This window comes from Penicillium maclennaniae (genome assembly GCF_028827695.1).
Source record: "Penicillium maclennaniae strain IBT 15551 chromosome Unknown utg000003l:1.0-5670915.0:1.0-5674809.0, whole genome shotgun sequence".
Lineage (NCBI taxonomy): Eukaryota > Fungi > Ascomycota > Eurotiomycetes > Eurotiales > Aspergillaceae > Penicillium > Penicillium maclennaniae.
Window position 1 is genome coordinate 5,258,601 of NW_026623215.1, and position 11,534 is coordinate 5,270,134.

The window sequence follows — 11,534 nt, forward strand, 5'->3', positions numbered from 1 at the left end:
CTGGAGACTCGGCGGGATTTTCTCTAATCAGCGACCTGGAAATTATCGCAATTCAATCGAGGGCCGAAGTTTCTAGTGCCTGACCTGCGCTCTGCAACCTCGATCATTTCTCCCCGATATCTCGATAGGGAGTGTTAAGGTCCGACGATACTCGCGGCCAGCTCCGCATCTTCATCATGCCGCGCAAAGCGATTGACTCGCGCATCCCCGCTCTCATTCGAAATGGAGTGCAGGAAAAGAAGCGCAGCTTCTTCGTTGTCGTCGGTGACCGCGCGAAAGATGTCATTGTCAACCTTCACTATATCATGTCCAGCGTCGACGTGAAACAGAACAAGTCAGTGTTGTGGGCATACAAGAAGGATCTTCTGGGCTTCACAAGTCACCGCAAGAAGCGCGAAGCTAAGATAAAGAAGGAAGTCAAGCGTGGTATTCGTGAACCCAACCAAGAGGACCCCTTCGAGCTATTCATCACCCTCAATCAGATCCGCTACGTGTACTACAAGGAGACCGAGAAGATTTTGGGTAACACTTACGGCATGTGTATCTTGCAGGACTTCGAGGCCATGACTCCCAACCTGTTGGCACGCACCGTCGAGACGGTCGAGGGAGGTGGTATGGTGATTTTGCTGCTGAAGAGCATGAATAGTTTGAAGCAGCTGTACACCATGTCTATGGATATTCACTCACGATACCGGACGGAAGCCCACGATGATGTGGTTGCCCGCTTCAATGAGCGCTTCATTCTGTCTCTGGGAAGCTGTGAGTCTTGCTTGGTTGTCGATGACGAATTGAACGTGCTGCCTATCTCCGGCGGCAAGAATGTCAAGCCGCTTCCTCCCCCCGAATCCACCGACGACGCGATGTCCGGCCCGAAGAAGGAGTTGAAGGAAATCAAGGATAGCTTGGCAGAGGCGAAGCCTATCGGACCGCTGGTGAACTTGGCCCGCACTGTGGATCAGGCCAAGGCTCTATTGACCTTTGCTGATGCCATTGCGGAGAAGACTCTGAAGAGCACGGTTACCCTGACCGCAGGCCGTGGACGAGGAAAGTCAGCCGCCCTCGGTGTTGCCATTGCCGCCGCTATTGCCCACGGTTACAGCAACATTTTCATCACCTCCCCCAGTCCCGAGAATTTGAAGACTCTGTTCGAATTTGTGTTCAAGGGTTTCGATGCCCTCGGCTACCTTGATCACGTCGACTACACTATCCTGCAGTCTACCAACCCTGATTTCAACAAGGCCATTGTCCGAGTCAACATTCACCGCCAGCACCGTCAAACCATTCAGTACATCCAGCCCCAGGATGCGCACGTTCTGGGTCAAGCAGAGCTTCTGGTCATCGATGAGGCTGCCGCCATTCCTCTCCCCCTGGTGCGGAAGCTGATGGGCCCCTACCTGGTTTTCATGGCGTCTACCATCAATGGTTACGAAGGAACCGGTCGCTCTTTGTCTCTGAAGCTCATTCAGCAGCTCCGTGAGCAGTCTCGAGGTGGCGCAAAGACCGACGACACCGATGTCGCAGACCGCAGCACCGGCAAGATCGCTAAGAGCGCAGACAAGAATCTCGGTGGTCGAACTCTTCGGGAGATTACCCTCGCAGAACCCATTCGTTATGCTCCTGGTGATCACGTCGAGAAGTGGCTAAACAAGGTCCTGTGTCTCGATGCTACGCTGCCCAAGTCTCGCATGAATACCCAAGGTTGCCCCCACCCGTCCAAGTGCCAGCTGCTTCAGGTCAATCGTGATACTCTATTCTCTTTCCACCCCGTTTCCGAGAAGTTCTTGCAACAGATGATGGCGCTTTACGTTGCCAGCCACTACAAAAATACTCCTAATGACCTTCAGCTCATGAGTGATGCTCCTGCTCACCAGCTCTACGTGCTTGTTCCTCCCATCGACGAAGAGGCTACCAAGCTGCCGGAACCCCTCTGTGTGATTCAGGTTGCCCTCGAGGGTCGAATCAGCAAGCAGAGTGTCCTCAACAGCTTGAGCCGTGGTCAGCGAGCCGGTGGTGACCTGATCCCGTGGCTCGTGAGCCAGCAGTTCCAAGACGAGGACTTTGCCGGTCTCTCCGGTGCTCGTGTCGTCCGTATCGCAACAAACCCCGAGTACGTCGGTATGGGATATGGTTCGCGTGCTTTGGAGCTCTTGGTCGACTTCTTCGAGGGCAAGTTCACTTCCCTGGACGAGGATATGTCGGCTCCCCAGGAGGAGATGGTCCGTGTGACAGACGAGGAGCTCACCAACTCGAACCTTTTGGACGACGATGTTCACGTTCGTGACATTCGCACCATGCCTCCGCTATTCGGCAAGTTGACTGAGCGTCGTCCCGATACCCTCGACTACGTTGGTGTCAGCTACGGTCTGACCCCGACCCTTCACAAGTTCTGGAAGCGCTCTTCCTTCGTCCCCGTCTACCTTCGTCAGACTCCGAACGAACTGACCGGCGAGCACTCCTGCGTCATGCTTCGCACCTTGTCTGCTGGTTCCAATGATGCTGAATGGCTGGGCGCCTTCGCACGGGACTTCCACCGCCGCTTCCTCTCTCTGCTGTCTTACCAGTTCCGTGAATTCCCTTCGGTGCTGTCCCTCAGCATTTGCGAATCTGCCAACGCTGGAGCCAAGCTGGATGCGTCTGTTCCCCGTCTTCTACAGAAGGCGGACCTCGATGCTACATTCTCGCCCTTCGACTTGAAGCGCCTGGACAGCTACGCCAACAACCTTCTGGATTACCACGTTATCCTGGATATGGTTCCCACCATCTCCGAGTACTACCTTGCCGGTCGTCTCGGCAAGGTCAGCCTTTCTGGTGTTCAGCAGACGATCCTCCTCGGCATTGGCTCGCAGCGCAAGAGCCTGGACGACCTGGAGAAGGAGCTCAATTTACCCTCTTCCCAGCTCCTCGCCATGTTCTTGAAGATCATTCGCAAGGTCTCCACCCACTTCCGCAGCCTTATCGAGGGCGCCGTAGCGGTCTCCTTGCCCGCCGAGCAGATTCCCTCCGGTCCTTCCGACGGTGCTCATGACGACGTCGTCGAGGAACGCTTCAAGCCCCTTGAGACTGGCCTGGAGGATGAACTTCGCAAGGGCGGCCAGGAGGTCGACGAGGAGATGCGCGAGAAGCAGCGTGCCCTCATCGACGCTCTTCCCCTAGACAAGTGAGTGATTTCTTTCAAGCATTTCTTTATGAGGCATTTCAATGAACAATGACTGATTATTAGTCTCCAGATACGCAATTGACAATGGTTCCGCATCTTGGGAAGAGGCCGAGAAGCAGATCCGTGGTGGCAAGAGCAACACCGTCAGCGTGAAGACGAAGGCACCCAAGCGCAAGAAGGGAGAGACTGCTCGTGAGATCTTCGACAAGGAAGTTGACTCCAAGAGGCAAAAGATGATCAAGAAGGGCACCGAGGGCCGCAAAAAATAGATTTGTGTTTGATACTCCTGGCGTTGATCTGCATTTTCTAATGGTGTTTTTGTGGCTTCTTTTTTCTATGTATTCTAAGAGCTGTGAGATCTTCTATCTATGTCCCTCGCCTCTTGTATATATGAATGACTTGATATGTCCTTTTCAATCGAGCTGAGCCGGGATGCTAGACCATTTTTGGGAGTAGTTGATGCTGTCATCAAGCTGGAGATCTAGAATCTCGCGACTCGACCAGAAACTGTATCAATACTCTTGGAACACGCACCCATGAACGTCAGCCTATATCACTGCTAAGCCATTATGAACCGAAGCAGGGCTCTAGCAGTCAACATCCTCTGACGGGCGATAGACCAAAAGTCTTTTCCTCCTCTTCTACCTTTTCTTTTATCATGTTTTTCATCAAATTGTGATTTCGTTTAGTATTCTGAACCTCCAATGCCCTACTGGAAAATACACCTCATTAGACACAAAGGCCCCTAGGTTCATTTTGAAAATGGAAGGGCTTCAAAACTAAAAGCCAAGCTAGACTCAGCACAGGCTCGAATAAATCTCAGACCTAACTTTTACAGTTCATCGTGTTCTGCTTCCTTCGCCTTCTCAGCCTCGCCAATAAGGCCGCCGGGCAGCTTCTCCTTCTCGCCCTCGCCGAGACGGATAGCATCCACCCAACGCTCAATGGCGATGGCAGAGAAATCGCCTTCGGCCACGTAGTGACGCCACCATCCACGGCGAGCATTTAGAGCAATTACCTCCACCTTCTGCTTATCCTCCAAACCCAATGCAGTACGGAGATATTGGGAGCCAGAGTTGGTCTCTGGGACGGCATAGATTGGGAAAAGGTGTGTGCCGCGCTGCGCGTGCTTGTGGGCAATTTCTGCCAAGCTGGAGAGTGCATCGGTGGCGGATGCGGAGAGTGCATCACCCTGCTCTGGTAGAAGGGCGAGTACACAGGTCCCTGACTTCGGTGCCAGGCAAGAAGACTCCAGGGACTCGGAGGTTGCGAGGGTAGGGAGTGGAGGCACTGGAATGGGAACAGGAGCTGGCTTGACTTCAGGTTCTTCATGGGATTCGGCAGCCGACTCGTCATCTGGAGTAGATGAAGGCTTGGAGGGGGATTTGGCAGCCTTGGACTTGGTGTTGGTATTGGCCTTGGAGCTTGTAGACGATGCCGCCTTTCCACTGGCGTCAGGGTTCGGTGTCGCGAATTCACTCAAGAATTCGATAATGGGCTGCTTCTTCAGCTCGCCTTCATACAGCTGGGGCTCCGCGTCGCCAGTGGGGACCACGACGAGAGCCGGGAACTGAGCGACACCGAACTTCGCGACGGAGGCGGACTCTTTTTTGCGCATCTGAGCAACATCGGCTGCACCGAGGAAGTCGACCGCCACAGCGCGGATCAGCGCACTGGTCGTGCCTTTCTCCGTGAAGAGAATGACCTTAGGCCGTTCCTCGTTCTGGTTCAGCCAGTTGTCCAAGTCCTTATCCGTTACGCGCTTCACATGGTTGGGGATGCGTTCAACAACCGCGTCGACAATGGCCTTTGCGGTGCGTGCGCCCTGGTAGTCCTCCACGCGCGGCTTTCCGGCTTTCTTTGAGGGTGTCACGATCTTCAAGGTCGGGAAGCCCTGCACGCCCATCTGGCCGCAGAAAGGCTTGTTCTCGTCTTCATCGCAGTTGATCGCGGCCACTTTCGCGAGACCATTCAAGTTCTGGGCGGCTTTTTCGTATGCGGGCTTAAGGTTTTGGCAGTGGCCACACCAAGGCGCGTAAAATCTAAGTGTAAGCAGGGGCTATTAGCAGGAAGACCGAGGAAACCGTGCGGGGAGAGCTCACTCGACGATCTATACCAGCTAGAAGTTAGCCCGCTAGTTCACCAATGTTGCAATGGCAACGTTCAAAGCGCTTACCGAAGTGTAGTTCGAGTTAGCAATCAGCGAGTTGTAATTTTTCCCAGTGACCTGAAGCACCGGGGACTTTTTCGTGTAGATGCCATCGGCGTTGACAGGCAAAGCCGCCAACAGCGAAGCAACGAGCAAGAACGAGCCTTGGGGAAGCATGGTGATAGAGAACTATTTGGCCAGTAGCTCACAAGAATTCAACTTCAAAGCATCAAAGCAGAAGGAAGAAGGCGCCTTAGCTTGGTCAAGAAGCGGATTACGCAAGGTGTCCTGAAGCTCTTGGCATGCGGAGAGAAAAAGCTTCTCCAATTAAAAGCTTCAATCGTCCACTATTTACAATGTCGAACAGTGATGGCCATCCAGCCCCGACTCGACACTTGTCATGATCTGGCATACTTGCCTCGGGACATTTTCTGGCTTCTGCTGGGATACTTGGACCCTGTGGACATGATTCGTTGCCGCCGTGTCTCGCACGCATGGAACGAGGCCTTCAGCAACCCGACCATCCTGGTCCCATCCTTGAAGAGGCGATATCCATGGACAAGGGAAGCACAAGCTCTTGAATGGGACGACAAGGACCCTGGAAGTCGAACTGTTTACGACCAGGTCGTCGCGCGATATGACCATCTACAACGCGGAAAGCCCCGCTCCGTACAAAAATACCGTCTGTGTGACGACTTCGGCAGCTCGGGCGACCGCGAATGGTTCCAGGTTCAGCCTTGGGAGTCGCACGCGAGCCACATGAGGCAGGTTGTGGACCGCCAGTTCTCAGAAGCCTTGTGGACCTACGAGGATGGGCTGCTAGTCTACCCAAGCGCGGATCACCAGTGTTTGGTGCTGATGGATCTGAGCTCTGATCGCCAGTTCATGGTACCATTCATTATCCGTGGAAAGGTCGTCCGCCGAGTTCGAATTCAGATGCGATTATTGGTCGTTGAGTGGGCAGAGCCCAAGGCCTTTCACTGGCTCAATGACAGCGACGGCGTGCATCGGCATTTCGCCTCGTCCTTCGATGTCAAGTCCGATGACAAAGGTGGATGGAGGATCGTCCCTCGAAATGAATGGAAGATCATGTTTTTGGGTCATCCACTGAGTGAGCGTGATCGTTTCTTCTCTGCGCATAGCAATACGCACTATGTGATATACATCTGGCAGCCAAACCGCAGTCTATACACAGCTGATGAGGATGCGCCTATCGAGTCTCTTTTCGTATGGGACATCTCGAAACCTTCTTCTTACAGGCCGTCTCTGGATCCCACATGTCAGCATAGCGGTCCCAATGTTGACCAGGCTCCCTCCATCGTGTCTCGTTTCGGCTTTCGGGATCTCGAGTTCTTTGATATTCGGCAACGAGGCCTGCCGGCCTTGCAGAGGCTCGGCATCACAGACGACGGCTATGCCGTGAGGTTTACCGAAATGGCCTGCTTTGGCGACGAGGATGTGATGACGCCGTTCGGTTATCCTCACACCGTCACCACCGTGATACCTATGCAAGGATATGGACCCCACCAGAGGCGCGTTGAACCAAATCTGCCTGCTTATCGTGGAACACACAATTTGCACACGCCAAAATTGAGAGATGATGAGTTCCTGCCAGAGGCTTGGTTTGGCATGCTCTCCGAATTAGCCAACGAATCCACCGGCGTGGCTATCAGCTTGCACTTTGATCCGATCAATTGGACTCAAGATCAGAGAATCTACTTAACTTTCGAGACCAGAGACGGTTCGGTTTCTCGTGAGAACCTAGACTTTACTGGCCGCGGTTTAATTTGTGGTGGCGATTACTATCTAGTGGGCGAGAACTGTAACCGTGAGCTGGTGATCTGGCGCTTTGATCGATGAGGTTTTGATGCGGTTTTGCGGGCGACAGAATCTTCGCCTGGGAAAAGTCCTGCAGAGCCTACCTTCTCCTGCTATATCACGGATTGAGCAGCGAAGTTTGGTCACCAAGGCCAAGAACAACCTTGGGATGAAAGATGAACCTTCCGCGACAGACTCAGAGTCCACTAATGACACCCAGACGGATATCGTAAACGTTACTGACTTGATGAATGAGAACCATGACTTTGCCCAAACAAGTGAACGATTGCCAACTATAGATCGCTGAATGAAACCCCCATTGGAAAAATGACCTTCCAAATCCGCAGGTTTGATCGTCCATCATATCATGTGAGATTGGGCCAAAGGCCTCGTGAATTCTCCACTAATCTCTCAAGCAACGGAGGTCAAGACAAAACATACTGTTTAAGGTTAGATCTCAGTAATACAACATCGACAGATAAATGCATTCTGCTGCTTGTGGATAGATTCAGATATTTCCCGATTGCAAACATGGAAGAGGGGGAAAACCAATGGTCGTATTGGTACTGAAGACAAAGAGGACATTTTTAAAAACTGATAGATCAGCAAGAGCACATTGATCTCTTCAAATAGCCGTGATCCTTTGATCAAGTCGAAAGATCACGATCAACTATGCAGACTTCTGAAACCTGCACCGGACGCAAACCATCGCGTCACAGCCAGAGCATTCCAAGACATATAGTGGCTTGAAGATACTGCAGACTTTGCACCTGGGACGGTTGAGTTGTCTCACCCACATGTTGGCGTGGGAGCACACCTTAGCACTATTCAGAGTAACCGACACGGTAGGGTTCGGGTTCGGCAAAGGTTCTTCTTTGTGTCGTCGAGCATTGTGAAAAGCCTGCTTGACAAGACCTTCGAGCTCTGAGTAGAGGTCTCTAGAAGTATACCGGCCATGTGGTTCCCTCAACTTTATCTGATAGAATGGGATAAAAGGAACAAATGACTTGTAGTCCCCTGACATGTCATCAGATTCTTCTTCAGCGTGGCCAATATTGTTTTCAACAGGTTCATCAGCTGGCAGTACAATCCCACCATCCGAGTCATCATCCGTCAGCTTGGCGGAATCGACGCACTCTCCTGAACTGGGAGAATCGAGAGAATTGACACAAGAGAAAATCACTGTCTCATCAGACGGATAATTCCCCTTGTTGTTAGGTGAATTGGTTCTTTCATCCGCGAAGCCGTCGCCCTGTGAAGGAACAGAAGGACGACGAGAGTAAGATCCTCGTTGGGCATGCCGTCTCCTGTCTTAGGAGCTGAACTATCAATCGAAGAACCATCATCGGGAGCGTGTCCATGATGCTCGTGCTCGGCTCCTGGGAAACAAGCCGTGTGGGTTGGGTTCACACTTCTCTTGTCATTGTCGGGGACCGCTGGAATGTTGCCAAAGCCCTCATATCTGGTTGGGAGATGATTTTCGAAGAAGATTTCATGTTTCAACTCTTCTTCATGCGCCTGCATCAGTGCTTTCAGTGCCTCCATACGTGTCTTGATTCTTCTTTCCAAGACCTCAATATAGACATCAGAGATGCCTTCATGCGAATGGGAACTGGTGGCACTCTGCCTCGGGGCTCTACGCTGGCTCGAATTTGCAGCCTTTGCAGCTCCTTTGTCTCGCTCTTCACTGTAGATTCCCCCAATTTTCTGCTTCAAGAAAAGTTCTTGCTGCAATTCATTGTAAGCAGGGAAGGCATCCGTGGTGTCGGGGCCATATTCCATTCCATTTAGCCTAGAGCCGTACAAATATGCCTCCCAAATATCATGTTTCTTCAGAGGCGATGGCTCGCGGGACTGAACGGGGCGAGGCTGGGTATGTGGCGGCCGCCGAAGGGGTTTATCGTAAGGGGTCTCCCAAGACCTGGTATAAGGTGCCTCACAAGACCTCGAACCCCAGTTATTGGCTTCCCAGGGGCCTGTCCAATACCCATCATCTGTAGCAGCAGGCCTTGCATAGCTAGGTCCGATTCCAAAGTTATCCCAGAAGTTCTCAAGGCCTAGACCAGTAAGCGCCGATCTATCGAGTAATTCATCATGCTTGCGGCGGAGTCCTGAGTTCGAGAGAATTTCCACTGCTTCTGCAACCTAGATCATGTAAGCATGATTACATCTTGTTCTTTCTGGCTTTCATAGAAGTGAGCCGAGAGGAAGCAGGAATGGGGAATTACTCACCTTGCGGAATTTCGCAGTACTTTCTTTACCATCGCCAGCTTTGTCGGGATGAAGCTTGAGTGCTAGCTTCTTGTAAGCAGAGCGAATGTCCTGGAGGGTCGCATTACGGGCCACGCCCAGCACAGTGTAGTGGTTGGTGTGCGAATCAGCCGACATCTTGGCTGTTCAACGCGGTGTCAAGTTTGGATTCAACCGGTATACGAAAGACAATGAGGAGGAAGTGCTTCGGGTGATGCAGAGAAGCGAAGCTTGGGAATAGGGAGGCATACCGTAGACGAACCAAATTCGACCGAGTTCGAACGACGAGAACTGAACGTCACAATACACTTCGAAGCGGAATCCTCGTGGGATGAATGTAAGCAACAAGGTCAGGTGCAGCAATACGAGAAGCGAGCAAGGTAACGGAGATGGGCGGGGGAGATAGTGAGAGAAAAAAGAGAGCTGAAACCTGAAACCTGGTAATGGAGGAGTGAAAGCGAAGTGCTCCGCCGCATGGAAGCTACGATGTGCTGCGACTGCAAGCTACTTACACGCAGCTGCTGTAGCTACATATCGTGGCGAGCGAGCTGGTCACGGTCTTTAAAAGGGACAAATGAAATCGGAATGGATTGACACTGATTTTACAAATGAAGAGTCGATCTAGATATCAACAGGTCTACACAATGTAGAGTAAGAACCTCAAGAAGGTTTTTACATGTCCGCGGAGGCGGTGGCACCAGTAATAATCTCGACCAGCTCTCCAGTAATGGCGGCTTGACGCTGACGGTTGTAGAGAATCTGGAACCTGAAGAGATATTAGAACTACTCTGCCTCGAACGTATCAGGGTTAAAACATACTTGTTGATCATCTCACCGGCGTTCTTAGAGGCGTTCTCCATGGCATTGCGACGAGCAGAGATCTCACAGGCGTGGCCCTCAGCCATGGCCCAGAACAGGTTGTTGGCGAGGGAGTACTCGCGAAGACCGGCCAGAGCTTCATCATCAATCTCGTAAGCGGCGATGTTGGCTATTTGAGAGTCAGTATGCTTGGATGGAAGCCGCCATATGGGCATTGCCTACCGGACTGGGTGATAGCCTCCTCGGAGTAAGCCTCAATGGTGGTGGGCTCGTAGCTCTGGGCGTTGATGAAGGAGTTGTAGAGCACCTTGACGCTGCTGTAGTCGGTAGGGAGCAGGGTGATCTGGTCGGCAATGGCCTGGGCGTCGGCAAAGGTAGGGATGTCCTTGCAAACGTTGGCGAAGCTCAGGAGAATCTTCTCGGGCATGGACCGGGAGAGCTGAGCCTTGGCCTTCTCGCCGAGGATGACGATATCGGCGTTAGGGTCGTTGGCCACGAGGCGACGAGTGGCCTTAGCCAGACCGGAGTGAATACCACCGCAAAGACCCTTGTCGGAGCTAGCAATGACATAAAGAGTCTTGCCCTCCTCCAGAGGCTTGGTCTCGGCCTGCTCGAAAACAGTGTTGGAGGTCTGACCATAGGCGCGGGAGTCGTCCATAGCCTTCTGAGCGCGAGTCAGACGGGTGGAGGCGACAATCTTCATGGTCTTGGTGATCTTCTCAATGTTCTTGATGGACTTGAGACGGCCTTCGATCTCACGCAGAGTCGCGAAGTTGGCGGCATTGGGAGGGGCAGTGCTTCATTAGAGTCAGCAATCAATGCAACACCTCTCACTTTCGCCTATGCAATTGATCCGGGAGGCGCGGTTGGCCGTGGTGGCCGTGGTGGCCGTGGTGGTAATCGACGGATGTTGGGGTGAAGAGAACCGGCCACGAGCGGGCATCGGAAGGAGACTTACCGGGTGACGGCAGCACTGCCGGCTCTGATGGCCGGGCGAACGGCACGGGAGAACATTGCGATGGGGATGACGAGAGTCTAGATGGCAGGTTACTGCGGAGGGGAAGGAGGGGAAGAGCAGGGCAGGATGCAGAAGCCTCTCTTTGCTGGTTGCTAGACGGTCGGGAAGTGCGAAGTTCAACCTCCTAGGCTCCCGTGCGGCGCTAAACCGAAAGTGGTAGGCATAGTACGGTGCGCCGTTCCGGCTTCCGGCGCATTTCGCTGCCTCAGAAGACAGGCACCTGTCTGCAGTATGCGTATAGAAATAAAGCTAGTGGAAGCTAAGATAATTAGCGTTTATCTAATCTGTCGTGAATCAACGTCTATATGCTTTACGTTTCATCA

At 52.6% G+C, this 11,534-nt stretch overlaps 5 protein-coding genes across 5 annotated transcripts; 2 read left to right on the forward strand and 3 right to left on the reverse strand.

Moving 5' to 3' along the window:
• Positions 1-176: 176 nt before the first annotated feature.
• Positions 177-3,426, forward strand: N7477_004080 (ribosome biosynthesis protein KRE33; the record flags this gene model as incomplete). Its single annotated transcript, XM_056965743.1, has 2 exons — positions 177-3,157; positions 3,228-3,426. 2 exons carry the CDS (start codon positions 177-179, stop codon positions 3,424-3,426), a joined length of 3,180 nt encoding a protein of 1,059 aa, XP_056825696.1.
• Positions 3,427-3,989: 563 nt separating this feature from the next.
• On the reverse strand, positions 3,990-5,483 carry N7477_004081 (putative disulfide isomerase; the record flags this gene model as incomplete). The annotated part of the gene is made up of 2 exons (XM_056965744.1): positions 3,990-5,216; positions 5,334-5,483. The coding sequence occupies 2 exons, from the start codon at positions 5,481-5,483 to the stop codon at positions 3,990-3,992; spliced, it is 1,377 nt and encodes a 458-aa protein (XP_056825697.1).
• Positions 5,484-5,675: 192 nt separating this feature from the next.
• On the forward strand, positions 5,676-7,166 carry N7477_004082 (F-box protein; the record flags this gene model as incomplete). Its single annotated transcript, XM_056965745.1, has 1 exon — positions 5,676-7,166. One exon carries the CDS (start codon positions 5,676-5,678, stop codon positions 7,164-7,166), a length of 1,491 nt encoding a protein of 496 aa, XP_056825698.1.
• A 1,137-nt stretch (positions 7,167-8,303) lies between these two features.
• Positions 8,304-9,512, reverse strand: N7477_004083 (uncharacterized protein; the record flags this gene model as incomplete). Its single annotated transcript, XM_056965746.1, has 2 exons — positions 8,304-9,269; positions 9,357-9,512. 2 exons carry the CDS (start codon positions 9,510-9,512, stop codon positions 8,304-8,306), a joined length of 1,122 nt encoding a protein of 373 aa, XP_056825699.1.
• Positions 9,513-10,046: 534 nt separating this feature from the next.
• On the reverse strand, positions 10,047-11,207 carry N7477_004084 (F1F0 ATP synthase subunit gamma; the record flags this gene model as incomplete). Its single annotated transcript, XM_056965747.1, has 4 exons — positions 10,047-10,140; positions 10,194-10,362; positions 10,416-10,990; positions 11,152-11,207. 4 exons carry the CDS (start codon positions 11,205-11,207, stop codon positions 10,047-10,049), a joined length of 894 nt encoding a protein of 297 aa, XP_056825700.1.
• Positions 11,208-11,534: the final 327 nt, after the last annotated feature.